The 27,980-nt window shown below is 41.2% G+C and overlaps 4 protein-coding genes and 1 non-coding gene across 5 annotated transcripts in view; 3 read left to right on the plus strand and 2 right to left on the minus strand.

Moving 5' to 3' along the window:
• Positions 1-571: 571 nt before the first annotated feature.
• On the plus strand, positions 572-9,138 carry dgcr8 (DGCR8 microprocessor complex subunit). Its single transcript, XM_085910884.1, has 14 exons — positions 572-733; positions 1,032-1,968; positions 2,297-2,459; positions 2,631-2,773; positions 3,493-3,829; positions 4,593-4,790; positions 4,930-5,031; positions 5,148-5,246; positions 5,896-5,978; positions 6,090-6,190; positions 6,380-6,486; positions 6,644-6,771; positions 6,941-7,054; positions 7,606-9,138. The coding sequence occupies exons 2-14, from the start codon at positions 1,291-1,293 to the stop codon at positions 7,687-7,689; spliced, it is 2,337 nt and encodes a 778-aa protein (XP_085767010.1). The 5' UTR covers positions 572-733; positions 1,032-1,290; the 3' UTR covers positions 7,690-9,138.
• Positions 9,139-9,199: 61 nt separating this feature from the next.
• trmt2a (tRNA methyltransferase 2A) lies at positions 9,200-13,495 on the minus strand. Its single transcript, XM_085910887.1, has 12 exons — positions 12,722-13,495; positions 11,989-12,600; positions 11,805-11,913; positions 11,460-11,641; positions 10,987-11,101; positions 10,786-10,901; positions 10,434-10,545; positions 10,206-10,328; positions 10,006-10,081; positions 9,817-9,933; positions 9,650-9,746; positions 9,200-9,561 (listed from the first exon to the last, which is right to left on the minus strand). The coding sequence occupies exons 1-12, from the start codon at positions 12,760-12,762 to the stop codon at positions 9,384-9,386; spliced, it is 1,878 nt and encodes a 625-aa protein (XP_085767013.1). The 5' UTR covers positions 12,763-13,495; the 3' UTR covers positions 9,200-9,383.
• An 888-nt stretch (positions 13,496-14,383) lies between these two features.
• ranbp1 (RAN binding protein 1) lies at positions 14,384-18,182 on the plus strand. The gene is made up of 6 exons (XM_085910891.1): positions 14,384-14,550; positions 15,622-15,755; positions 15,860-16,017; positions 16,347-16,475; positions 16,638-16,706; positions 17,116-18,182. Exons 1-6 carry the CDS (start codon positions 14,536-14,538, stop codon positions 17,196-17,198), a joined length of 588 nt encoding a protein of 195 aa, XP_085767017.1. The 5' UTR covers positions 14,384-14,535; the 3' UTR covers positions 17,199-18,182.
• Positions 16,857-16,985, plus strand: LOC147057786 (small nucleolar RNA SNORA77). The gene has a single exon (XR_015065968.1). It is a non-coding gene; the product is annotated as a small nucleolar RNA SNORA77 (small nucleolar RNA).
• Positions 18,183-18,281: 99 nt separating the features above from the next.
• The window catches only part of zdhhc8b (zDHHC palmitoyltransferase 8b), a 36,526-nt gene continuing 26,827 nt past the window's right edge, over positions 18,282-27,980 (minus strand). The window contains exons 3-12 of the mRNA XM_085910886.1: positions 26,020-26,141; positions 24,869-25,026; positions 23,862-24,034; positions 23,668-23,770; positions 23,434-23,525; positions 23,184-23,316; positions 22,848-22,953; positions 22,080-22,186; positions 20,926-22,001; positions 18,282-20,072 (exon numbers count right to left, since the gene is read on the minus strand). Coding sequence (XP_085767012.1) covers positions 19,943-20,072; positions 20,926-22,001; positions 22,080-22,186; positions 22,848-22,953; positions 23,184-23,316; positions 23,434-23,525; positions 23,668-23,770; positions 23,862-24,034; positions 24,869-25,026; positions 26,020-26,141 — 2,200 coding nt within the window. The 3' untranslated portion in view covers positions 18,282-19,942. The remainder of the gene's footprint in view (positions 20,073-20,925; positions 22,002-22,079; positions 22,187-22,847; positions 22,954-23,183; positions 23,317-23,433; positions 23,526-23,667; positions 23,771-23,861; positions 24,035-24,868; positions 25,027-26,019; positions 26,142-27,980) is intronic.

The raw sequence follows: 27,980 nt of genomic DNA on the forward strand, positions 1-27,980 counted from the left end.
ACATCCTTGGAAGAAAGTAGTGGTGAGACAATTTATACAAAAACCCTTGAAAAGACGTGGACTAAGAATTGGGGATGGGGGATACATATAAACTTGCAATAAAGATAATGCAGTCACAAATTTACCGTTTTCTAATTTGCAGTGCTCTACATCAGAATTATATAACATTTTTGTTATTGTGTACTGCTGTCTAGTGTACATGTTTCAAATTCACGACTAAACTAACAAATTTGACTACGACAGTGTAATGCTATCTAATTGGGCTATTTAAAAACAAATTACGTCATTAATTGGAATAAATGCACAAGGCAATGGGGACATATGTTCAGCAATGGAATTACCATAATTTGCCTCACAGCACATTTTTACATTGACTTGATCTGCAAAATTCAATGTGTGGAGCAAAATTAAATCACACAACAAAAGCTGATTTGAAGGTCGGCATCATTTATTTTTTCTTAATTTAAAATAGTTTTGTATTTGTTTTCCTGTAGCAAATGATAAAATAAAATGCCACTGGTGGTATATATGCAGACGTACTGTATGGAAAGCGCCAAGTGGGCGGCTTTGACTGACAGCGTCAGTAACCAATAATCAAGAAGCCGGCATTGGAGAGGCCGAGCTAAATTCCGGTGCGGTTGTGCACTTCAAGATGGCGCCACCTCATATGAGTCTGAGTGAATCGTTACGTAGGTAGTAAGGTCCTGATGAGATGGTTACATTATATGTACAGGTGAGTATTTACTCAAGCTCATGTAACCTCGAAAGGCTTTGGTATTAATATGATTACAGTGTGTGGACTGCAGTATTGTTTGTCGCTTGTTTGCTACTTAGCATTGACGCTAATGCTAGCAGGGCCCCGCTACTTCACTGTAGCTAATCTGGAAAACGTTCATAGTATGTGGCTTGATTGCGTGTTATTATGATTCAGTCACGATTAACAAGTATTCTTATCCAGGTATTTTAACATTGACGGTGGTCGTGATTTATATGTTTGCTGATTATGCTCTCACTGTTATTTTTTTTCCTAGCTGCCAGAGGAATCGCTGGAGCATGATGATCGCAGCCTTGATCCCACATTAGGCTGAATGCATTGTGATTTCCAATAATTGAGACAGTGATTCTGAAAGCTGTCTACATTAATGAAAAGAACAATGTAGTCAGCTTAGCATATCCATCTCTGATACGTGTTCTGTTCTGGATGTGCTTCTGCATGCATTCTACTAGAACAAATAATCAAGTTAGTTTATATAAGCTAATTCGTAAGTTTGAAAGAAGTTTAGTCAAACAATGGAAATAGATGATGTTCTACCACCTCTCCCTTTGGAGCCACCTAATGATTTTGGCCAAGATGAGGGCAGAGCACCTCCACCACCTCCCCTGCAAACGTCCAGTGACGCAGAGGTAATGGACGTTAGCTCTGGTGGTGATGGATACATATGCACCCTAGGGGATGTCGAAGCAAATCCACAGCAGCCCCTCAGCACTGGCACAATTGCTTTCTGTAGCCAGCCCTCAAATGAGGCCAATTACTCCAACCCATCGTGCCCCAGAACAGCTCGTCACGCTCCCCCTGTAATCAATTTTCTACCAGATAGCAAGCTGCTAAGGGATGTTAAGGTCCGTGTTAGCTTTGTTGAAAGCAGCTGTAGCAAAGACAGGAAGGTTTTGTATACAGGTGAAGAGAAAGAGCGAGTTAATGATGATACTTTAGACAATATGAATGGTGAGTTGGATTTCTCCAGTGATCAGAGGCTAAGCCAAGCTAGCTCAGGAACAGCAGATGGAGATGGTAGGGCTTTAGAGGCTGACACAGACTTTGAGGACAAAGTAGAGTATGCCGTTCTGGATGAGTTGGATGACATCTATGACAATTTCCTGGATGATGAAGAAAATGTCGGCTTTAAATCAGAGGTCAGAATTCAACAGGCGCAAGCAGACGGAGAGTCCATGGCTTACACGTACGAGGTAAATTCATCTTCCTACCACTGTCAACGGGTCTTGTCTTTCCTTAAATCTCATGCACAATATGTGTGTTTATTGTTGAACAAGTTTTTTTTCAAGACATGTGTTCCTACTTATGTCTTAAAAAAAACGATGGCCATCAGTAGCCCAAACATTTTGAAGCATAATCATGTTAAGGCAGCAAACATCAAATCTTTAACAGGTCAAGTCATTCATCATCATCAATAATCAAGTTCTTCAAGGTTTAATTGTGGAATTTCATACGCATGCCCCCTCAGTCCCATGTTGTGATGTCTATCCCGAACTTCTTGGGCAATCTTAAACTTTAAAGGAGGAATTCGACAATGACGTTGACGCTCTGCTGGAGGAGGGCATGCCAGTCCCCAAAAAGATGCGTCCAGCAGAGGACAAATTTAGTGGCGACAGTGATCACCAGTCAGACGGTGACGGAAGTGTTCAACCCATGATGACCAAAATTAAAACTGTCATGAAAAGTAAGTGGCAATTGTTTGTTTTTAATTATGCACTGTTAAATGTTTTTTAATTACCACACAGAAACTTAGTGTGTTGACAATTACTCAAGTACTCTGCTGACTGCATCACAAATTAGTACAGGATCGCTACTAACTGTGATGTGTGTGTGTGTGTGTATGTATACGTTCTAGGTCGGGGACGTCCACCCACTGAGCCACTTCCAGATGGATGGATCATGACATTCCACAACTCAGGCATTCCAGTCTACCTGCACAGAGAGACCAGAGTCGTAACTTGGTCCCGACCCTACTTCCTTGGATCAGGCAGCATAAGGGTAACTAAGACTAGGTTCACGCCGCAGGTCTTAATGCACAATTTAGATTTTATGTGGGAAATTGATTTTTTTTGGGGGGGGGGAAGAGTATTTTGTAAAATTGTGACAAGTCTTTTCAATGTCCAGAGACGTCTACTAAATATCACCGCAATAAATGAAGCATCTGTGTTGCTTAGTTCCTACTATCAACTTAAATGTCCATTTTATGCAGCATGTTTCAAGGGGAATTAAATAAATTCTCAATTTCCCCTCAAAGCACTGATTTACGCCTGCCTGCAGCGTATTTTGGGCTTTGGATGGAGTATCGGTTGGGGCTAGTATCCAACCTCTCGGTTCAGACTGAATTCACATTACAAAAACATCTGATACGTATACGATCTAGGACCACATATAAAATTGACCCAGGTCGGATTTGACAAAATCTGACTCAAACCATTCAGACTGTGTCATAGGAAAATCGGATACAGGTTGCATACAGGCAAGGAAAATCTGATCTGGGCCACATTTGCTTGCAGTGGGAAGCCTTAAATACATGAATTGGGTCTGCTTCGGCACAACAGTAGTAACGTTCTGTTTTAGATATGTTTGCTATTCTATGATGAAAAAGTAGTCATCTCCAACTTAAAAATTGCAGCTTTGAGACTTCGTCATGAGGTTTTGGGTATATGTCTTTCCTGTAGTATTTGTCTTAAAACTCTTTGTCTGCCACTATGATCTAGAAACATGATCCTCCAACCAGCAGCATCCCCTGCTTGCACTATAAGAAGATGAAGGACAATGAGGAGAAGGAACTAAATAGCGTCGTGGATCGTCAAGCACAAGAGTTTCCTGTTAAATCCAGCGTGGGGCTAAATGGTGACGACCATGTAGAGAACAACAACACAGCTGAGGTGCCTGATGATGTTCCTGCCTCCAATTCTGCTGACACCGCCCTAGAGGGTGAGGGCCTCACCAAAGACAGTCAGCCTGCTAAAGAGCCTCCACACTGCGACTTCCCTCAAGGAGCCCTAGGACAAGTCAAGGCCAAAGTGGAGGTGTGCAAGGACGAATCCATTGGTAGGATCTTTTCACTACAAAATATGTAATTGATATTTGAGCAGGATTCATTAACGGGGAAGTCAACCCTGAAATTCTCTTTGCAACAATAAGTTGTATTCATCCCCACTAGTCCAAACATGGCATTGTGATCAATATTGCAACAAAATACCAATCACGTCTCACCAGGTGATGTCATTGTCAGTCGACAGCTAGTGGCAAAGTGGCCCCCTGAGATGGATAAAAAGAGCACATTTTGCCTTTTTTATTCATATTCCACAAATGGAACGTTAATCAGAACACTGTGTTTTGACTAGTTTGGCTTTACAGAACATATTACAAAGGAAATTTGGGTGTTGACGTTCCCTGTAAAGAAAAAAATGTGGATTACCTTAAAACAAGCAAACTTTATTGACAAACAAACTTTATTGACATTATGTTTTAAGTCTCTGCCTTTATTTTCATTCCTGTTGCATGAAACAACATTGTGAACAGAAGGTGTTCTTCTACTGTGCCCTGCGCACACTAACGATGAGTGCTGCCTCTGTCACCTTCTGTAATGGATGTGCCATTAGGTACACTTTATTTGTATGTGGTACAAATTCCTTGAGGTTGTGCCTACCGCCTGGCATTGCAGCTGACCCAATATTTGAGAAGTACTGAATGAAAGTAATGTGGTATATTTTGCCAGGGTGTTTGAAAGAGAGAATTGTTTTTTTTTTTGTTTTTGTTTCCAAGATGGTATTAAATAAACCACAGTGCTAACCCTATAAAACCTTGACAGAACTTGAAGATTTCCGACAATACCTGGAAAAGTGCTTTGACTTTGAACAAGTGACGGTGAAGAAGTTCCGCACATGGGCAGAGCGAAGGCAGTTTAACCGAGACATGAAGAGGAAACAGGCTGAATCCGAGAGACCCATCCTACCTGCAAACCAGAAACTCATTACACTGTCAGTCCAAGATGCACCTACTAAGAAAGGTAGGTCAATTGCTGAATGTTGTCAGTAAAATGAAAAATACTGCCACTTTTCTTCCAATCTGTATTCATTCTGTCGGTTTTTGACTGAGCAACGAAGGTAATCCTGCTCTTGTGTATTAACTCACTTTATATTGATCAGAATTCGTCATCAATCCCAATGGGAAGTCTGAAGTTTGCATCTTACATGAATACATGCAACGTGTCCTTAAGGTTCGGCCTGTTTACAACTTCTTTGAATGTGGTAAGTTTTTTGCCTTGAAAAAATATTTCAAAGTTCCCTGACACTTTTAAATTGAAGACTAAAACCCCCCCGCTCTCCCTTCCCCAGTCACTGAACAATGCTTTTGTCCCTTGCAGAGAACCCAAGTGAACCCTTTGGCGCATCTGTCATTATAGATGGAGTCACCTATGGCGTAGGGACTGCAAGTAGTAAAAAACTTGCCAAAAATAAAGCTGGTAATTTGTTACCTGCACACTTTGTGGGATGTTGCATATCGTAATACCATATAAACCAGGGATGTAACGATAGCAACCATATCTCTATTAAAATTAGTACATCTCGGTTTAAAAAAATAATAATAAAAAATTCACTCGCTTCAGCCAACGACAGCATTGTGAGTGATACTTGGTGCCGCTGAGCCAATAGGAACACATGACAATAAAATGACTAGACAAGCCTATTTTTTCCATCACTGCTGTTTTGCACAAAAAACGTCTTGTACAAGTCACAGGAATTATGCTACCATTTTGGATGAGGTTTGATTCATAATTATACAAGTGTGAAGAAAGTAGACTTGTAAGCATGCGTCGTGAATCCGATGGTGATTTTTACGTATATGCTCAATTTTTGCGCAAAATACTAACATTTATTACAGTTATGTATTAAATAAAGGGCAATATTGTATTATGTGCTTTTTTTTCCCCCTACAATGTCATTGGGTTTTATATAGCATGAACGTTTTTTTTTTTTTTTTTTAATATCTCCAACATCCCCACAGTATTGTGTGATTTGGATATCGTTACATCCCTAATATAAAGTGGTGTCACAATAGTGCGATTTAAATATGGCTTTGGTCATCTTCTGACAATTTCATGTATGCTGCAGCAAGAGCCACACTGGAAATCCTTATACCTGACTTTGTGAAGCAGACTTCTGAGGAAAAGCCAATTGAGGCAGATGAACTTGAGGTACATCCCAATCCTTCCCTAGCAACATGCCTATCGTCAACTGTGTAGAGATGAATTTCTCTTATCAGAAACAACAGCAGGAGTAAAGTGAGTGTTTTTACCTCCCCACAGTATTTTAACCATATCAGTATAGAAGACTCGAGAGTATATGAGCTGACCAACAAAGCGGGGCTTCTCTCACCGTATCAGATTCTTCACGAGTGCCTTAAAAGGTGGGTGGAAAATATTGCACCCCTACAAAGCGGTTCTATCAATAGTTTAGTGATTAGAAAGCAATATGATGTGTGGTTAAAATCAAGTCAGTATCAACTTTTTCCCTACACCCCATGAGCCTTAGAGTTAAAGATGCTTGTGACTTTATTGACGTGAGTAACTATTCCTTTTTCTTTTCACTTTATTAGAAATCATGGGATGGGAGACACGAGCATAAAATTTGAGGTCATACCAGGGAAGAATCAGAAGAGTGAATATGTGATGACTTGTGGGAAGCATACTGTGCGTGGTTGGTGTAAGTGATTTCCTTTCTGACACATTTTCTGTCTGCGAGGACTGCAATACATGGAGTCGAGATCAATTTTGTGTGTTGTTAAGCTTACGTTGCTGACACTTTTTGCACGTCACATGACTTAAGTGCACACATTTCTTTGTTTGATCTCTGCAAGCAGGCAAGAACAAGAGGGTCGGCAAACAGTTAGCATCTCAGAAGATTTTGCAAATGCTTCATCCTCACGTGAAGAACTGGGGCTCACTGCTACGAATGTATGGCCGAGAGAGTAATAAGATGGTCAAGAAGGTAGGTCGAGTAAAGATTGAATTCATATTTTTGTCCAGAGCACCTGTTGCTCACGGTCCATTACGGTCACTCGCCTCACAGTGGCATGCGTCTGCCCACTACAATTTAGTAGGCGAGCGTGCTGCGTAAATGTCTCAATAACGTTAGCTGTACCTCTTTCATTGTATAGGAGAGCTCAGACAAAAGTGTGATTGAGCTGCAGCAGTTTGCTAAAAAGAATAAGCCAAACCTTCATATCTTGAATAAACTGCAGGAAGAGATGAGAAAACTGGCAGCACAAAGGGTAAGTGTTCAATGTTGAAACTTTATCCTAAGCCATCAAAGGCTAGCTAGATTTTTCTTTTTTTTCTTTTTTTTCTTTTTTTTTTTTGAATATTCATTTAAGTTCCCCCTCTATTTTCTCTCTTGAGTTGTTCAAGTCGTATGTCAGAATGATGAAAGTTTTTGAAATATCTTGGTTTCATTGTCTTCATTCACAAAAACTTGGAGATTTTTTTTTTTTTTTCCTCAATCTTGATCAGAACATGTAAATATCCAACTTCATGATTCACTCTCCCTTGCATGAATGCATATCCAAACATGGCACAGTCCCTACTTTGTTCTGTGCACGGCACCAGTGAATGCTGCTGCACAGTCACATGACCCTTACACACATTTTCCTGCTACATTTGGGTGAATGGGGTGCTAATGGCCCCAAAAGTCTTCTGTTGCCGTTGTCAGTCCATTTTCTGATTTCAGTAGAGTACACACATAGATTTTAGGATTAGAATAGGGCCTTCAGTATTCACTGAAAAATAAGCGTCTTGTTTGTATTTTTTTTATTTATTTTTTTAGGAGGAAACAAGGAAAAAACCCAAGATGACCATCATGGAATCTGCCCAGCCGGGAAGTGAACCTCTCTGCACTGTTGATGTCTAACCAGAAAGCTCGCCAGACACCACACTCGCTCTCTTTCAGCACTCCATCGTCATTGCCATGTTAGGACGGTAGATCACATTACGTCGTACTGCTTGCTTCTTGTCTGTGCGTAGTTAGATTGGCTGGTAGACATCAGGGTAGGACAAAATGCACTAACAGACCATAGCGCAATTACCATCTACCTCTCTAGACGCATCCCATCTTTGGTACAAAGGAGGAAGTCACCCTGGGTGCAGTTAAGATGGCATGTTCTAAACATTGTACAAATACAATGCATGCACATCAGACTGTAACAACCACTACCTACCATGGCTTTGTTTTAAAGTGTCTTAATAGCTTCATTTCAATACCAGCACCTGTGTTTTTATTAGTGTGTAACACATTTGAAAGGGACTACTTGTATTTATGCCATTATTGGGAAACAAAGTGACTCGCATTTTATGGGCTTGAGTTATGGCTAGGATGGTGGAGTACATTATTGATTCATGATTTTTTTTTTTTTTTTCTCTCCCCTTCTAAATTGACTTGGTCTGCATGCTTAAAAACGTGTTGTGATGTAATGAGTAGGTACTCTAAACAATTGTTATGCACTTGTGTCCTGTCCAAGAGATTTGTTGCTGACCTTTTAGCCCGCCTTCCCGGCCACAGTCATTTCTTTACCAGTCTTTACTTGACATCACTGTTTGGATATTTAAGCCGTGCACACCAATTAACATTTCGTTAGCTTTGTATTTTGGTGTTCTTAACTTAAATAAATGGTCTACATGTTGCCTTAGCTAATCCTTTTCACTAAGGGCCTTGGGTGTATTGATTGGACCTAAAACTTGGCCAGGGCGTGAAAAGACCAAGTCCCCACTTCTAAAGCATTTACCTAGCAAATTAGTATTTTTAAAAGATAAGTATGTCCACAGCATGACTTGAGGTATTTATGTACTTTGTATCGGTTTTGTATGTTTACCTTTATTCTGACAGCTGACTGCGTATGACAGTACGTATACATACAATATATTGCGCAGAATGCAACCATCGAAAATTTACTTGGAAGGCTGGCACGTCATTTTAGTCCAACACGAGCTTCTGAAACTGTATACCAAAGCCTAAAATCCAGTCATATGCATTTTATAGACTACCTAATGTTGCTGCAAACTTTGCCATTAAAAGAATATCTGTAAAAGATAAAATGCTAAAATAGAAAACTGCTGTGCATTAAAGTATTTGGCTTGTCTATTTCAGTTGTGAGGCTGAGTTTTTGGTTAGTTTTAATGATTTCATTTCTTTCATTGTGTACGTGTTAAGTGTTTCAGTGTGAGAATTGCTTGTACATGCTCTTCTTGACTTGCACCAGTGACTTTGGGACGGTGTTGCCTACAGAATGAAGTATAGTATGTATTGTAACAGGAACTTCATGACTGGTGATGTTTGTTATGCAAAATAAAATGTATTGACTAATGTCTGTGGTATTCAAAAGACTAAAGAAATATTACACTGTATGATCATATAATAGGTCCCAAAGTATTGTTTTGGAAATGTTTTATTCCAAAAGAAATAGACAGCACAAATTAAGTAGTAAAACTAATGAAAAGAAAAATGTCTGCATTTTTTTTTTTCTTGAACTCGTCCTAGAACAGAAAAAAAAAAAAGCTGTTCAGTTTCATTAGACATGCATGTTTGAGCATCATTTGTAAGGGAACTTTTTAAGATGAACATATAGATTCTTCTGGATCGTTGGTCTGCTGCTGGGAGTTGTACTCTACTCTTTCAAAGAGCAGAACCATCTCAAAGTGCGCCGTCTGAGGAAACATATCCACAGCCGTGGCTCGTACAGGCTGGAACGGCGTTCCGTGAACTCTGTTGGAGGGTGCCCTGCACAGGCTATAGAGCATTTTTTTTGGGGGGGGGGGATAAATTAACTGATAGTAAACATGGAGGATTTGGCTATATGAAAATGTTTAAAACTCACTCAATGAAGTTATTCATGGCCGCCTTGGCATTGCACGCCACATAAATCAACCTCTTAAGATTCTCTGCTCTCCTGATGGCAAGTATCACCTTGGAATCTGCAATTAAGACAACACCCCCTTAAAAGTTAACCATCCCATTTTGAGATTTTAAGTTTTCTAAACTTACGTAAGCCTGCCCTTGGTGGATCCACAATGGCTGTCAGGTTTGGTGACACATGAGCATTGAGAATACTTGGGAACAAAACTTCAGCTTTCCCGCAGTGAAACTCAACATTGCTGAGCCCTTGAGTGGAAAAAGATGAAAAGCCAACATTTCTAACAAACAGTACTTGAAATTCACTTTTCATATACTCACCGTTGAGTTTGGCATTAACTCGAGCATCCTCCACTGCCTCCTGGCAAAGTTCAATCCCAATTACTTTCTTGACCCTCTACACACACACAAAAAACCCAACCCACCAGTTATTTTTGTTTCTGGGCATCACATCTGTCACTCAGCAATTGTTTAGCAGTAGTCTATATGATTGTATTGGACACGTATGTCTCGGTCATTACCTTAGCCAGAGAAATGCCAATAGTTCCTGTCCCACAGCAAACATCCAGAACCGTGCTGTCCTGATCCAGTTGTGCCCATTCCCCAACAGTAGAGTACAGAACCTCTGCTCCTGCTGTATTTATCTATCAGGATGCACACAAAAAAAAAAAAATAGAAGTAAATCAACATGAGCTTGTTCAACTGTTATTTAGAGACTAACCTAAGTAATAGGCAGAAAGGTTTCTTACCTGGAAGAAAGAATGAGGAGATATTCTGAATTTCAAACCAAGAAGTTCCTCGTGAATGCAGCCATCTCCTGCCACCAGCTCACAAGGCAAGTCTTCAATGTTAGGAGATTTCCTTCGGTTGCAAAGAGAAAATTCATTTTTGGATAAATATGTACCTGTCATCAAATCACAAACCTGCGACTTTAACATTCGATGGCTTTACAGCTTGCATAATAAAGGTCACTCATTAGGTACAATGTTAAAAATCATGAAACACGTAAACATAAAAAAATACCCAAAGTAAACATAAGATGCAGTTTTAGAGTGGTGACTTTACTCGCATGTGTGTGGTGGGGGGTCTACATCGCCTCACCTTTGGCCCTCTTTGACAAAATAGAGAGAGGTGATGCCGCTGTCTTTGCCTTCTCCCTCAGAAAAGTATTTCTTCATGGAGCTCTTCAATGCATCAAGTTCTGTTTCTTCAAGTTTCTAGTGAATTGTTGAACATGTGCAATTAGTCAGAAACAGAACCTCCAGGGAAACGGCAGTGAATTCACGTGACAAACCTCATTACCTGTGGGTTGAAGAAGACGACAGCCATGGCTTGCTTGGTCCTGGCGGTCCGAACAGTCAGCTGCTTCCAGTGTCCTTCGTACGTTTCGGGACTATACACGGTGTAAGGTGTTGACCTATGTCATCGGGTCACATTCGTATCACAAATGGAATCAAGCACAAAGCATAAAATGACAACAATCTTTTTTTAAACAAAAACCGATGAAATGTCTTCATATTGGATTATCTTTTATTCTTTAGGATATTGTTTTGTGTCGGTCATTGACTGAAGGAATTCTGGATAAAATGATTTTACCCTCATTTTAGCTAATGTGGCTTATAGTGCGACTTATAGTCCAGAAATGACAGTACTCCAAACCTGGAATGATCTTTATAGTCACATAGCATCATTAATCTGAACAGATCTGATCTTAATTAATACATAGGAGTTTCACTTTTGGAACAATTGAAATAAAACACAGTCTTTTCACACACCTGATAAATTTTTGAAAGTCTTGGACAACTTTCTTGGCCTGGGTTGAGACGTGGCACGCCTCCTGCGGCCCCACCACTGCACAGGAGCCTCCTTTATATTTCCCCAGACGGAAGCCAACGGTTTTATCCTCCCCATCCGCACCCACTGAGATGAGGAACTCGCATTTGTTTCTGTACTCTGTCTGTCGGCATACACAAGGGTATTTGAATACAGAATATTTCAGCTCAAACTTAGCCACAAAGGTATCCATCCATCCGCAAAGCATAGTGAGACATTCCAATAACTTGGACTTCAACAATTGTCCATTCTAGAAATTCCGCAACATATATTGTTGTGACACAAACCTGTGAAGGGGATGGATGAATCGCTTCCAGTGGACAGCACATTCTATTGTGTTTCCCTTTGACATCAAAAAGCAAGGGCACCATGGCTTTGTTGGTGCTTGCAATTTCTCTAATGGGAAAACAACATAGTGGTCAGTTAATTTGTTTTTCGAGGTTGCCATAGAAACAGATGACATGCGCTCACTTGGCCAGCCTCTGCAGAACCGCTACGGCATCTTGCTCCTTCGTCCTGAGCTGCTCCTCATAGGGAACATTCCACAGGGGAGTCACCGCATTGGCGATCTGGACGCTGAGCGGCTCCTCCTTCTCATCACCTTCTGCTCGCTTGGAAGGAGGCTGCCCTCCCAAACCTTCACCCTCCTCATTCTTTCTCTTCCTCTGAATGGGATCGGCTTTAGGCTTGGCCAGTCTAACGCTCAACACCTGGCCCTTCCAGTGCATGCCGTGCACCATCTTCATGGCTTTGTCACGCTCTTCCTCATTCTTAAAGGTGACAAACGCAAACGTCTGCTTGCCAAACAGCTTGATCTTGTGTGGGTTGAGGCCATGCTTGGCCAGAAACTTCTTCAGGTCGTTGAAGCCAATGAACTTGGGCAGATTCCGGATCTCCACTTTGAAAATCTCGGACGTAAAAAGGTCTTGCTTGATGTAGCCATATATGTTCTGCTCCGAGGCCACCTCACCTTCTCCTGCAGTGCCGACGTTATCTGAGGAGTCTATGGGGAGGTCAGCTGTGTCCCTCTCCTCCGGGTTTTTTTTTTCAGTCACAGGGTTGCTACTACAGTCTGCCATGATACTATTGCCGGGGAAAAATTGACTCGTTTTAAGAATAAGAAACACACAATAAACATAGTGACTATTCAAGCTGAAATGATGAATTGATCAACTACTAAATGATTAGCAAATTAATCACTAACCATTTTGATGATCGATTTATCATATTGAGACCTAGTTTCATTTAAAATGGTCCAAATCTTGGCAACTCTCTGCTGACTCCCATTCAACATGAGTTTGAAAGTGATATCTGAGCACAGCAACAGCCCCAACGTATAAGAGAATGTGCAGACTTGTGCAACCACATCACAAGTACAGTAATCCCTCCTACTTCGCGGCTTCAACTATCGCGGCTTCGCTGTATCGCGGGTTTTCAAAAATAAATTAATAATTTTATCGCAGAAATTTCATCATTTCACGAGGTTTCGCGGCCACTTGAGTTTCTTCATTTTCCTTTAATAATGATAGCTTATGTTTAAAAGTCGTTTTCTTGTTTTGAAATGAATAAATTAAAGAGTCAGTACAGTATACTTTATCGTCACATGTGACTTCAGGGCGTTCTCTCTGTTGTATATTTTGGACTAACTCATGTTCCGTAGTGGGAAAACCCCGGATGTGGGAGGGGGAGCTTCGGGGACGTTCAGTGTTGCGATGTACGGCCAGTGAACTGACTGTGATGAAAGGAATAAAGCAGTATCCATCACGTCGTTGTCCGAACCATGCTTGCTACATCAGAACCTGGAAAATAGTAAAGATATAACACTCTCCACCGGCGGTGGCCTTCATCTGGACATAGCAATACACTGTTAGTCTCGTCGCTAAGGCATGAATGCGGAGCGCACAGTCCATTGATATGAAAGTCCCCTAGCAGCGAGCTGGTTGATGTCAGCGATAAAAATAGAATATCTTCCAAGAATAGCTAAAAAAAATCTAGTTTCTATTTCGCGGAGATTCCCATTTCGCGGGTGGGTCTGGAACGTAACCCCCGCGAAGTAGGAGGGATTACTGTAGTTTGATTTCAGGTACCCTATCATAATGATTTTATTTTGTTTCAACTGATTTGTGCAATTATAGGTCACATTCATCATGTTCAAAAGTTGATCTTGTTTACATTTGTGACAAACATCTGGCATTTACCTTTAGCGAGTTTAACTCAACACAAACATAGGGCTAAACTTTTCATTTAAAAAATACTTTTAATACACTAACGTTGGAAAGCAACAGAGTTAGCTGTTCAAAACAGAATATCAGCAAAACTAGAAAGACATTGTCATGCTAGCACGATACAAAGCTAGAGGTTTTAGTATATTTGGAGTGGTACCTTAAACCTTCTTGCGGTACGTTTCATCACACGGTAACGATTCCGGTAGCCGACATGTTGTTGAAACCACGTGGCGTAACGTAGACTGTGAACTTTGAACTTTCTTAAAGTGGTACACGCATTTGCTACTTTCCGATGAGGTCTATTTTTCTCATGTATTACAAGATTGGGGGGCCTGTTGGAAGTAGAATAGGAACGGTAGGAATGTGAAAAATGTTCAGACAGGCACAATGAGAATAATCCACATGAATAACTTCCTCGTTAGTATTTATTTTATTACACTCGACCAGCTGAGTAACAGAATTATGATGATGATGATGATTATTATTATTATTAAGACAAAACGTTTTTACATGGAACATAGATTATATAACATTAAGCTCCAATCAATACAAACCCACCAACGGTATTGCCATAATTGACTGAGGAATATTTCATGTTTTGTTTCTTGGGAATTTGTAACAACAGAAAAAGTATTTCCTGGCCACCGACGTACGTCGCATGGTGATGACGCAATGGGCAAATTCGGCGCGCGAAACCTGGAACAGGAAGTAAGAGTAGTTGAGCGAAAACGGCGGCCAGTTTGGGATTTGAATCTTCAAGTTAACTTCAAAATCTGAAAACATCTACAATATTATGGCTGACCCAAAGGTGAGGTCATGATTAGTCTGTCATCGAAAGTGTTCTGATTGATTTGAAATAAGAATTTGTGGAATAGACCAATACTGGGCGCTTCACAATTGGCCGAAGTTGAAAAGGATTCTGCGACTCAAACTGCCGACAATGAGTTGGCGATGCTACCAAAGCTAATTGGCAAAGTTCATGCCATACGTTACCCACATTTTAGAAACAATAAGATATTATGCTTAACTTTTCCCGTGTGTGAGGGTTGACTTAACTTTCAAACGTATTTAGGGAGGTTTTTGTGAGAGCGCTCAAGTGTGCAGCCAGTGAGCATGTCACCGCTAGCTGCAAAATCTCATTACTAACGTGTTCGTATGCTAATGGCTACATCGATGTAAAATTATTCTTTGAATATTGACGAGATTGCCAAAGGCATTTGAGCTGTATGTTGCACTTATGTACAACCAAGTGTTTGGGGTTATGACGGTTGTATGAACCGGCCTTAGCAAGCTTTCCTTGCCATTGTCCGCCAGGCACAACAGTTGCTAGCTGCAAACAAGCTAATGTTAGCATGTATCAGCGTGTTTCTCACAATGCCTGGCAGATTACGCAATCTCGATTATACGATTAGACTGGCTAAATAAATTCACGGCATGCAATTTGCAAGTCAAGGACTTTTATAATTACACGTTTCAAAAGCACATTGCTCTACGCTAGCATCCTCGCGCAAGGCCTCATTTCTAGACAAGCTAACTTTAGAGTAACTTATCCCTTACACATGGTTTATAAATAAACAAATAAACGAATAAAGGAAATTAGTGTACCTTTAAAGGAACCCGTTTGTTTTATGTACTGTGTAAATGTCTACGTTTTGTAGTCAGCGGTTCGAGGGTTTTTTTTTTTATGGGGGGTGCTATTAGTGCTGCTGGCCACTCCTTAGTTGATGGCAGTTTTCTGTCCACCTTGACTTGCCCCATATATGACTAATATAAACTTTCAATTGCATTGATCAAAATTAAAATAATAATCAAAGTCCAACTCTTACAACAGTTTCGCAGCAGGCATCAGAAATAATCAATTATTGTCTGTCACCATCAGGACCAAGAAGAGCACGAAACCACTGCAGAAATTCCAGAAGACACCAATCATGACCCTCAGTTTGAACCAATCGTGAACCTTCCTGAGCAGGAAGTGAAAACGTTAGAAGAAGATGAAGAGGAACTTTTCAAAATGTAAGTAGCAATACTAGTCTGATCATAGACTAGATCATCATCATCATCTGGTTTTATGTGTTGCATTTTGTCATTATTGTGGATGTCAATGTTTTTTTTTGCAGGCGAGCTAAGCTCTACCGGTTTGCCTCTGAAATGGACCCCCCTGAGTGGAAGGAGAGAGGTACTGGTGATGTCAAGCTGCTCAGACACAAAGACAAGGGCACAATCCGCCTTCTGATGAGGAGAGATCGTACTTTGAAGCTTTGTGCCAATCATCAGAGTGAGTCTAGTGACTGCTTGGGCCTCATTTCATGGCATTTCATATCAATAGGGAATTCGGAAGGTGCTTAAAACAGATTTGAGAAATACTTAATTGTACTGCATTGTATGCTTTTGCAATCCACGCACACGCAGTGACCTCTATGATGTCAACAATTCATCACTTGTCAAAATGTACATTGTTCAGATAAGAATGCCTGGTTTTACTGGAGTGGTGCAAGTGAAAAGAAGTGGAAAAAAATATTTGGCTAATTATAATGCAGCTATGGCACTGTAGTCATTCATCCTGCTTCTAATTTATGTCCATGCGGTTCTCCTTGTGAATACCAGTTGTACCAATGATGGAGCTGAAGCCCAACGCTGGCAGCGACAGAGCCTGGGTGTGGAACACACTAGCAGATTATGCTGATGAAGAACCCAAACCCGAACTTCTGGCCATCCGGTTTTTAAATGCAGAAAGTAAGCCCGACCCACCACACACACACACACTTTTTTTTTTTTGTCCAAAACTGAATCTGGTTTTGGTCCAAATCCGCCTCTAGATTTGGAGTTGCATTTTGTAGAAGTTAGTTTTTGCCAGTGTAATGTGATTTAAACGAATTAATCCGATTCTCTCCGCAGATGCGCAGAAGTTCAAAGTGAAGTTTGATGAATGCAAAGGTGTGGTCAAAAACAAACAAGATGGATCAGGTATGTAAGCATTTTTCATTTCCAAGTGTTAATAGCATATTTTGTAATACAAGGCCAATATTTACACTCATGTTGGGTCAACAATTGTACTTTTTTTCTGAGACGAATGTGTGAACTGGGTTTAAGATGGCTCTATTTTCCATATTAACAGCAGACACACTCTGTTCTTTGCTGCTGACTCCAGCTTAGGACTTTTTCTGTCTGCTACATGAACATGCAGAGTGGAGCACCCGACTGGATTGCGTCAAATCTCGTCTCGCTTTGCTTTGCTACAACAAAATGATCACACCTGATAGTAAAATAGCCTTCTGTTAGCAGGCAAACGTTCTTAGAAATGATGAAACCAGTGTGTGTGTGTGTACGCGGGTGTGAGACAAGCTTGACCTTTTGTGACTCATTTTCAACACAGACAATGCTGATAGCGCAATCAAAGTGGTGGAGAAACTGGAGGAGCTCTCGGTAAAAGACAAGAAGGAAGGTGAAAAAGACTGAGAAGAAGAGGAGACCAAGCAGGTGAAGGCTGAGGAAAAGAATTGAGAAGCAAGAACTTTCTATACCGGTCTTCAATTGAACCGTTTTCCTCTTTTTCTACAATAGACTCTAAGTGAACTGAATTTGGACACTTGACATATTAGTTTTTTTTAATGATCCGTTTTGCCTCACAAGTCCTTAATACCACTTTGAACAAACAAGTAAAATAATCAAAGTATGAAAATGAAGCCACCTTTCTTCTGACCCCTTATCTTGGAATGCCACACTTTTCAATTATGCTCATCAACACTTAAATGTTACTTGTGACAAACTGTGAAGAGGCTTGTGATAAAGATGATTCCCACATTGGGGTATTTAGGATTTTTGTTTTTTATTATTATTTTTTTGTGAGGAAGAGGATTATGTAGCCTGCTTGTTAGCAGCACAGGGTCAGGGACCAGGAATCATAGAAGAGCATTATCTGTTACATCCCATGATGCAGTTCAACGGGCTTTCTTGACCTGTCCATGCTTTTGCTGTTCCTGGCATCAAGTAAATAATTTTTTTGTCAGTGGAGACATGTAGAAGTTTTCCCCCCCCCGCCCAGGCCCATTGTGACATCACATTAATGTGGGGGCCAATCAGCATAGGGCCATCAGATGCACTTAGCCTAAATGTCATTTTGTTTCAAACATCTGAACGTTAGTAAGTCCAAAGTCAACGGTTTGTCAGTTTCCCATAGCTCCACTCCAACCGAAGTATCTCATCACCAGGAATTCTCTCTTAACATTCCCAGATTATTTCAGGCATGTGAAATCTGTCCCCAGCCAGCCATCCTTCCTGCTCACCTACATTTCTTCTCACCAACCATTTCTGAACCTCAAAAATGCATCCAAGTGGCAGTGCATCTGTAAATACTTGTACATGGATGAAATGTTGCTTCTCATTTGCACTCAAAATGATTGGAAATGTTTCTTCCAGCTTTGAATAAAACACTGTCAACCACTTTTGCATCCACTTAAGCATTATTATAACAAGTGGGCTTGGCGTTCTCTGCTTAATGTTCCTTGCATTATAATTTTCTCCACTGTTTTTGTTTGTCTTGGCCCGAGAAAGAATGAACGCATTTTAAAGTATAATTTGCTCAAATGACATTTTATTGATTTATCGGGTTTCTTCTTCACAAAAATAGGAACATCCATAGTTTCATACAATGAACTCTGTATTTAAGTCTTTAAAAGTAAAAGAGCTCTGAGAGGATGGCGTAAGAGTAATTGTTGACTTCTGGCAGCATTTTGGGAAGTTTACGAATGAAGTCCATTCTCTGAAATACAGTTTTACCAATGGCAGTACATAGTATATAAGGGAAGCACACCGGTGTCGTGTATGCCCCAACTGGTTTGGAAGTGCAAATGAGTTCTTAAACTATGTTTAATGTTAGCACTCTGTTAATCTGTCACCTCTCAATTGACCTCATCAATTCAAATGAATAATGTGCTATATGTGGCATCACTGCAACTGCTGTGGCCTTAAATCACTATTTCAAGGCAACAATGGCTGAGTCTTAACATACAAATGTTAAATCTGTCAGATTGAATCAAATTCAATTAGCCCTAATCCCAAAGCATCCAACATTAGATTTTTCTGTTTAATATTTTGCTGTACCAGACAGCGATTGTGTGTGTGTGTACATCACATTACTGGTCTACGTATTTTCAAAAAGAAAACTGAAAAGACTTGACTGAACATCTCGTGACAAATGTCCAGGAAGAGAACACTGATGATGTGCTAAACCAAACAACCATCTCACATCACACTGTTTTATAATCTTGTGCTGAAATACCATTTTACATCGAGGTCTATGAGCCCTTTTGGCTGAATTATATAATTTATCACATGGAAAAATAATGGAGAAATTTTGGCCATACAGTCTACAAAATTTACCAAACAATTATTGAAATGTTTTTATTAAACCACTGGTTATAAAGAAGAAATTGGTCATATTTTAACGACCAGCGTATTGTACGTCTTCCATTCCTCTGATTCGATTACAAGCCAACACTGAACCAGACAACAATCAAAAACAAGTTTGTCAGTGATGGGTTGTTAAACTTGTCAAGTATGAGGTAATCTGATGGTCCACAAGAAGCCTTCACCTTCCAGAGTCCAAAGGAACATGGGCCAAGTATTTGTAACTCAGTCACAGAGGGAGACATTGTATCAAATTGAACCTAAGCTGCTTCTGTCCCTTCTTGGTTAAAAAAAAACACATTGGATGTGAAGCAAAGGTGCCAGGTGTACTTTAAGGGGCCTGGTATTTTGAAGCACCTTGTTGCCGTCTTCGCCAAGCAGGGAGGGTTGTCACTCTTTGAGAAGCAATAGTCTTACAATGATATTCATGTTTGTTTCCCCCCCCCCTGCCCCCTTCAGTGGCATTTTGTTCCAACTGAAGCACTAGCTGTTGCATAAAAAACATGTACGCAATATAGGACATTTAGACCCGGTCACATGACTACAGCTAAGAGAATACAATCTTTTGGTCCATTAAAATGACCAACATATGAAACACAGAAAAAAAAAAAAAAAAAAACTCACCCATACAGAGGATGACTGATAATTGGAGTCAAACACATGTATTGACAACCACACCGCATCCTGTGTTTGAACATTTAACATAACTGAGCTGCTTTACCAAGGATTAAAAAAACAAAAAAAAACAAACTAAACATGGTTCTTGTCAAAGAAGGTGAATCCGTCGTGCCTGCTCACACCGAAATCTCATAGGTGGTGCCTCCCACCCCAGTCACCTTTTTGACGTTGTGGCGATTGGGACTGGCTGTGACACCCTTGGCACTCGGGTGGCAATCCATCTGGCCATTAACTTTCATGCCCTCTCTGAATGGAAAGAAAAAAAAAACAACAGGTGGGGTTCAACTCACAGAGATGTTACACAAGTCAAAAAGGTTATTGGTCTGTGGAGAGTGAAGAATAAGAGATGAAGGGTTGGAGGAACATGCCTCAGTTGTCCAGATGGAATGGAAATGCAGAAGCAAGAGTGTTGCACATGAAGATGTAAAGACATGCAAAAAGAAGAAGGAATGGAAAGTCGCAACTTTATTAATCTGACAGTCATTGAAGAATACAAAACTTTTTTCTAAGGCAGAAAATAATCCATTCATAGAACACATTGATGAATTTAGATGAAACTTAACTCCTTACCATTCCTGTTTTTGTGCTCGCTGAACCTGCAGACTGTATCTTAAAATGTATATTAAAATGTCCAGGAACTCCGTTTTTAAACGGTGTGGCGTATTACATGACTGGGAAAGTAGCCACAAGGTGGCGCAAATCCCTTTACAAACTCAATTTTCCAGGATTTGCAATATAGAGTTTGCCGGGGAATTTGCACCATCTTGTGGCTACTAGCCCAGTCATGCGATACAGTTCTTGGAGATTTGAATAATGCCTACTATTCTACGTTACAATCATATCTGCCGACTCAGCGAGCACTTCATTCAGACAGCTGCAAGCACATAAAACTGGACTGGTAAAGGGTTTCGCGGATAAATAAACAGTAAGACAAAAACATCGTACACTTAATGCTACATGCTTGAAAGAGGTACAGACTAGAGCTCAGGAAGTCAATGGGAGCAGGGCTTCAGGAGGGGATAGTTGTGTAAGCCAAATCCCCCCCCTTCCCTTCCTGGCTCAGGGCATGCATGCGGTACCAGAGGGCTAGGATTCATACCTTGCCCTCCCCAGGCGAGGTGAGTCCATCCTCTCCTGGACACTCATGTACGAGAGTTTCTGCTGGGAGTAGGAGGGCGATCGGTGCATGGCAGGGGAGTGGGGGTGGGGGTGGTGGGCAGGGGAGCGATAAAAGCCCTCTGGGCCTGAGATCCTTCCAAGGTTGTTGTTGGTACTAATGTGATCTGTGTGTAAAGAGCTGGATGAAGTCCTGGGTGCTCGGCCCATAGTGGAGCCGGCCTGGCAGAGGACGGGGGTTCTCTGGCCGTAACTCAGCCCGACCCCCATTAGGTTGTCCCTGGAGCCTCCGTAGGCCGGAGGTGTCGGCCCTCTGGAACCGGCACAGCGAGGGCCATCCGGATAGCAGGGGTTTGGTGGGAGGCCATATCCCCCGGAGCCCTCAAACATACCAGAGTCCTGGGCATAGATATGCGTCTGGGAATGCCCGTGTAACATGTGGCGCTTCTCTCTCGCCTCCATTTCCTTCCGCTCTTGGATGGAGGCCATGATTGTTTGGGAGAGGTTGTCGTAACGCACTGGGGATGAGTCCCTGTCCCGAAGGTGAGGCGAGTGACGGCCCACCGCCCTGGATGATAAAACGGGACTGTAGGTGGCGGTAACCTGTTGTCTCTGCATCTCAGGATCCTTCCTGTGGCACATTTTGGTGGGCAGGTAGGGCGAGTGGAACCCTACCGGAGGCACACCGCGGTGGGCCAAGCACTCACTGGCGGTGGGTGGGGTGCTACTGGGGTTCAGCAGGCTGTCATAGGATAGACTTCCGTTACGGTTGGAGAGCGTGTTGGGAGAAAAGACGTTCTTATAAGGGGTTGAGGTGACTGTCTGAGGCTGCAGACCCACGAGCTGACCCTTCTCCGATCGTTGGTGAGCCTGCTTCAGGCTATGAGTCCGAGAGTTGAGCGGGTCGGAGTCCAGCTGGAAAGGGGAGGACTTGAAAGTGCGGTGAAGGGGAGCATTAGTGTACTCTGGCAGATCTAAGTTTGGTTCAGATCGATAGTCGTGGCCACGAGTACCCTCTTCCAAGATGGCTGAGGAATTTTGGTCATCGGACATGACAATCTGATGAAAAAAACACAAGGCATGACTAGTAGATGCATTTATTTACTGCCTTTATTTGTATTTTGCCTTATTTTTTACCTTGTCCCCTGCAGTATGATAGTGGACTTTCGGCATGGTGCCAAAGGACGGTCTGAATTTGTACATAGCCGGAGTGGAGGGGTGGGTCTTACCAGACAGTGAGCTTTCTACATATTGATAAACAGAGAAAAGCAAGATTATGAACATTGACAAGATTATATCAGCTGTTGACGAGAGAGAGAGAGAGAGAGAGAGAGAGAGAGAGAGAGAGAGAGAGAGAGAGAGAGAGAGAGAGAGAGAGAGAGAGAGAGAGAGAGAGAGAGAGAGAGAGAGAGAGAGAGAGAGAGAGAGAGAGAGAGAGTCAGACAAAGCGATACAGACAGTGAATTTGATTGTTGTGTTTGAACAAGTGATTGGCAGGCTGCTGCAGTACATAAAACTACCACCAGGTTGCAGTGTTGCTCCGTGAGGCAGGGCAAATTGTTCCCTCCCTGACATAATGCACCAAGACACGGGGTCTCTGGAGGGAACCCACCATGTGTTTATGCGAGCATGTGTGCCAACACGAGATGAATGACGTTGATATTTCACGAGGTTTAAAAGCAACAAATCGATACTGCACAGGGACCGCACGGAGCCAAAGAGGCTGTGATTTAAGGGACATTCCACAGATACTAGATGAGGTGCATCTGCACAATCTGTGATATGATTCAATACAGGAGCTGCATTGAAAACATGATTTACCAAGATTGTAGTGTTTGCAGTGGTGTCAAGTCTGAAAAGAAATTAACCAGTTGGACGGAGAACTGAGATTTTGGTGGTTCTTACCCTCACTGGAGGTCAGATGATTTTTCAACTGGTTGTACCTGTCAGCTTTCGGTGGCAATGGCGGCTGCGTTTCTTTTTCATCCAGGCCATCGAGGCTACATTTGGACTATGTGGACAAGAAGAGAGTGTCAAGAACATCCTTGAGCAGGTGGTTGAACAACAGGTGTGATAGTGTGCGTAGGTGCAGAGATTCAGGTTAAGCTTGGGCGGGAGAAATTTTGCTATCTTGGTGGCGCAATTGCAGTCACAAGCATATCGGGCAGGCACATGTTGCAATTACTTTCATGCGGCAATAAAAAGGTGAAAAAAGCTGTAGATTGAGTATAAAACTCTCACCTTAGAGATGATAATGCTGCCATGGATGCCATTGTCATTGAGCTTGACGGCGATTTGCCTGTCTGAGAGGTCTGGTCGAATAAATGGAGGTTGAATTTTCATGTGGGGCTTCTTTCGAGGGTCAAATATGTACCTGCATTGTAAAAGACCAAAAAACATGATCTTTTCATCAGCTATCATTTTAGAACACACACATATGCACGCACACGCACACACATACACACCCACGCTCGTACTCAAAGCATCTTACCTTGGCCCCTGAGGACTACACAAGACATACTCAACATTGCCACAGCAACCTCTAGTGAAGGGATTTACTCCTCCACGAAACTTGCCCGTTACCTGAGGAACAAAAAAAACCTTGTTTAGAGTTTTGACCATCATGTTTCAGCACAGACCGATATTATGACAAACATCGACTGTTCCTTTTCTTTCTATTTCATGATTGTATTTGGGAGCCCTATTAATCCAATGCGTCCCTCACTTGTTCATTTGTGGTTCGACCTCGTGCCACAAGCACCATGTGGAAACCCGTGAGACCCATGACAGGAATAAAGAAAAGCCCTGCGATACACATCACCACCAATCTGAGTGTTCAACGGTTAAGTAAAGCAAAAAAAAAAATGACCTCACAAAACAACTGATCAAAAAGTGGTAAAAGGATTGTTCAAAGGATACGTGATGGTGGTGTGCAGAGCTCCCAGTTTCTCCCGGTGGTGGAGCACGAAAATGAGACCAAAGGTGAAAACTCCCATCATGTGGATGCTCAAAGAGAGCAGGAAGAGGAAGAAGTAGCGGTAATTTCTGCGTCCAATGCAGTTGTTGACCCAAGGACAGTGATGGTCAAAGTCCTAAGAATAAGAAAGACATGTTTTATTTCATGGGAAAGTCAACCCCAAAATGTTCTTTACAATGATATGTTGCATCTGCCCATGGGCTACTTTAAACATGGCAGTCTGATTAATATTGCATTTGTGGGATACGAGTTAAGAAGTAAAATTCTTCAGTTTTTATAAACTGTTTAAAAAGATGAATTGTAATAAAAATTGGTAGCAATTTCTCTATTTTTCAAAAGTGAATGCAATTTGTAATTTTAGTATTGACACATAAAGTTCATGCACAATTTGTCTTTGAGGGCCACAAAAAATGATGTGGCGGGCCGTATCTGGCCCCTGGGCTTTGATTTTGACACCTATGGTTTACGCACTAGTCATCCATCCATCCATCCATCCATCCATCCATCCATCCATCCATCCATCCATCCATCCATCCATCCATCCATCCATCCATCCATCCATCCATCCATCCATCCATCCATCCATCCATCCATCCATCCATCCATCCAATAGACAGAGCTTCATAGCTTCATACTTATATTGTCCATTTCAAATATTACTTGAAAATGTATTGTAAAGAGTGACACGAAACACTATTCTAGCCTAATACATGCATTTGGCATTGATACATATTTGTGTTAAGATTCTTATAAAAATTGCACCTGAAGCAGACATATTGCATAAAGTTAATGAATAGCTTTCAAAACAATTAAATGCAGGATCATTTTCCAGCACACACTGTTCCGAGGTGCGGCGGTTAGGACTACCACAGCGTACTACAATTGAAAGCCTTGCTGTGGTGTGCGTAAATATGTATTCATATTCTCAAACACATTTCTCGACACCCACCTCCACGCAATTGTCACAGACACTGCAGTGTGAGCAGCGAGGAGGTCTGTAGAAGTGACAGGTGGCACACCACTTCATCCGAACCTGAATGCCCTTGATCTCCACGTTCTTGTAGAGAGGCGCCCGGAAGTCATCGTCTTTATCTTCATCCTCGTCCGCTGTGCATACACGAATTACAGTCAGGCAAGGGATTTTGGAGCGCTTTTTTTTTTTTTAAGGTTATCCATAAAAACAGCAGTCGTTATTGTCACAGTTAAACAAAAACGTAACCTCTAATGTGCTTTTTAAGCTAGTTGTCACACATAGACAATTATTCAAACAACAAAACAATACTTTATTTATAGCAGCAGCTGTTTGTAATATTATTCAAAAAAGGAACAATTCTCCCCTCCAGCCCTGTATTATATTTATAGTCATGAACATGGACCCATTTAAAGGGTTTATTCTGCTGCACAGCATAAATTCATAGAGCTACCGCTTTTCCCAATTCTAGCTGAGGATGACGTTGAGTATACATAAAGCAAATGCAGCAAATTCAGTGAAATGGCATTTGGCATCTATCTGCTGCACATCATAAATTGCTTAAGGAGTTGGAGGATAGTATGTGGCATGTACCATAGAAATACAAGCACGAAACTAACTACGTATGCTACGGTGACGGCTTGCCATCACCAAGGTGGCAATTCCCTTCGTCACTGTGTCAAATGTCTCAACAGAACAAATGGCTAACGATAAAATAAATCAGCTTTGAGTTTCTGAATTCAAAAAGCTGAATGATATCAGTGATTCTCTCCACAAACACAAGTTCTTACAAACACCCCAGGAGGAGAGAGTTGATTCTTCAATAATTTAACCTGGATTAAATTCAGTGTTTAAAATAGTCAAGTTTGTTTCTCCCCATGGCAAGCATGCAGACCAAACATCATCTATGAATCGTAGTTAAGTTAGTGCCTAAGGATTTAGTAGGATTTTTATGCATTATTAAATGGAAAAAAAATGATTTCAGTGGCTTGTTTGACAGTAGTGTTTTGGTAAATCAAAAGATCCAAAGTGATTCTTATGTTCTTGGAAAATAATCAGTATTGCTGAACATTTTGTCAAATTTCCTCTGTAAAAATAGAAGGAACCGTTGCAGAGGGCTGCACACAAACCTCTGGGGTAGACACCAGGGTCCATGAAGGTCGCCATACTGAAGTTGGCCAAGACAAAGAGGAAGACGAAGCCATTGTAGAGAGGGACGATGGGTGAGATCACCTTGGTCAACCAGGGGCACCTGAAGGAACAAATAAAGCTCACTTTCTATGTGTTGTGTTTTCATCACGAGTCTCTGCGTAGCCTGCAATCACACTCAAATGCACTTTAAGTGAGCCTTTGTTCTTGTTTTGGAAAAAAAAAATCAATAACCATCACAGGTAACATGATTCCTGGGAGCAAAATAGTACAGGGTGATGTGGTTTGATTTCACAAAAACAAGCATGATACAGCAGTGACAAGAAATACAGAAATTAGAGATGTCGAGACAACCACCCGTAAACAAGCTCCATCTGTTTAAGGTGGTATTAAAACCAGTAGGTGCACACTCTCTTTTTTTCCTAGCACAAAATTACAATTGCAACTACTATAGGCGACTTTGGAAGCAGTTGATGAATCTTTATTTTTATTTCCTTGTTAACATTTACATTACATCATTTCCACAGTGCAGATCAATTAGTGTGGTCCTTTAATGCTTCTGCTGCCTTTCCACCATATACAGCCCGGCCCGAGCCATGATTATAATTTGCACGAGCACGGACATTTTCTTTTGGCTGCAGGCAATCTCTCAGTCAGGACTTAGAAATAGTCACCCGCTGAGAAGAATAGCAACAACGATGTAGGATGCCCTGAACTCAAAATTTACTTATCAGTCATTCAAGCAATGTTATTCGTGTGAGTTCCCCCCAAGATCAAAATACGTCAAAACTAAGACCAAAAAAAATGATGGATGGACACAGAGTGAAAGAAGAATCACACTTGCTTCATGCTTCTTGGCTTTGAGACTGAATGTTTTGGCTTGATTGTATTTTCAGGTACGCTCGCTGAATGATACACGCATTGATGCTGGACCTGATTTGTATTGACTTGATTCTTATGGGAAGGGGAATAAAGTCAACAACATGTATTACCTGAGTAACTGATGGAATAAGCGATGGGTTATTTGATTTCTAAAGGATTACCATTTACACAGTGAAAAATGTTACAAGTGAGCAATTTTTCTGGCGGCTAAAGATTCAGTATTTGTGTCTTCAGACGAGCCAGAAACGAGATGAGAAAATAAAGTGCAACTGCCAGAATCTATTTTGAATTCAGCCCGCAGACAGCGTAGCGACTGAGAAAATAGTTGAGATAACAGTTATTGGTTAATTGGTTTGCAGGTATAAGTAACCATAGAGAACATAGAACATTATTTATGTTGGGGAATTCTCTGCAGTAATCAAAATGTTTATAAAAAAATAAGATGAAGCGGATATGATTAGCATAGAAATTGCCTCGATGGCAAAGGAGGAGCATATAAACAACACTGATGCAAAAGAATATAAAAGAAGCTCAGAAAAATCATATTTCATCCCTGGCTTTTGAAGAAGGGAAGAGGAAAGGCAGACAAAAGGAGGATTAAAGAAGTATCATCCGCATCTTGGTCCTCATGCTGGCAGAGTGATACATTTCCTCTGTGTGAAAAACAGTCGGATATGATATAGCGATATGAGCCAGCAAATTATAAATTATAAATTTACAGTCTGATACAATGAATTTCCTTAACATATTCAGCTCGTAGTGAGAACACCTTATTGTTGAATGTATTCTATATTTGAAAGGGGGGGGGAAGCATTTTACATTTCTGCCAACTAAAATGAAGAATGCCTGTTTTATAAGACTTGACAGAACAATGACACAAGAGAACTGAGAAGGATAGTTTGGAGCAGCAAGGTTCACTGTACGTCTTTCCATCTGACTTTGGCTCACTGCTAATCTGCTTTCTTGTAATTGCATTAGAGGTTTGTTTAGCATGAAATGGAGTGCTTTGCCCTTTCATGCTACCATTTCACATTTCAATGACCTGATTTAAAGGAGAACT

This window comes from Syngnathus leptorhynchus, chromosome 4 (genome assembly GCF_054491065.1).
Source record: "Syngnathus leptorhynchus isolate UIUO chromosome 4, UIUO_Slep, whole genome shotgun sequence".
Classification (NCBI taxonomy): Eukaryota; Metazoa; Chordata; class Actinopteri; order Syngnathiformes; family Syngnathidae; genus Syngnathus; species Syngnathus leptorhynchus.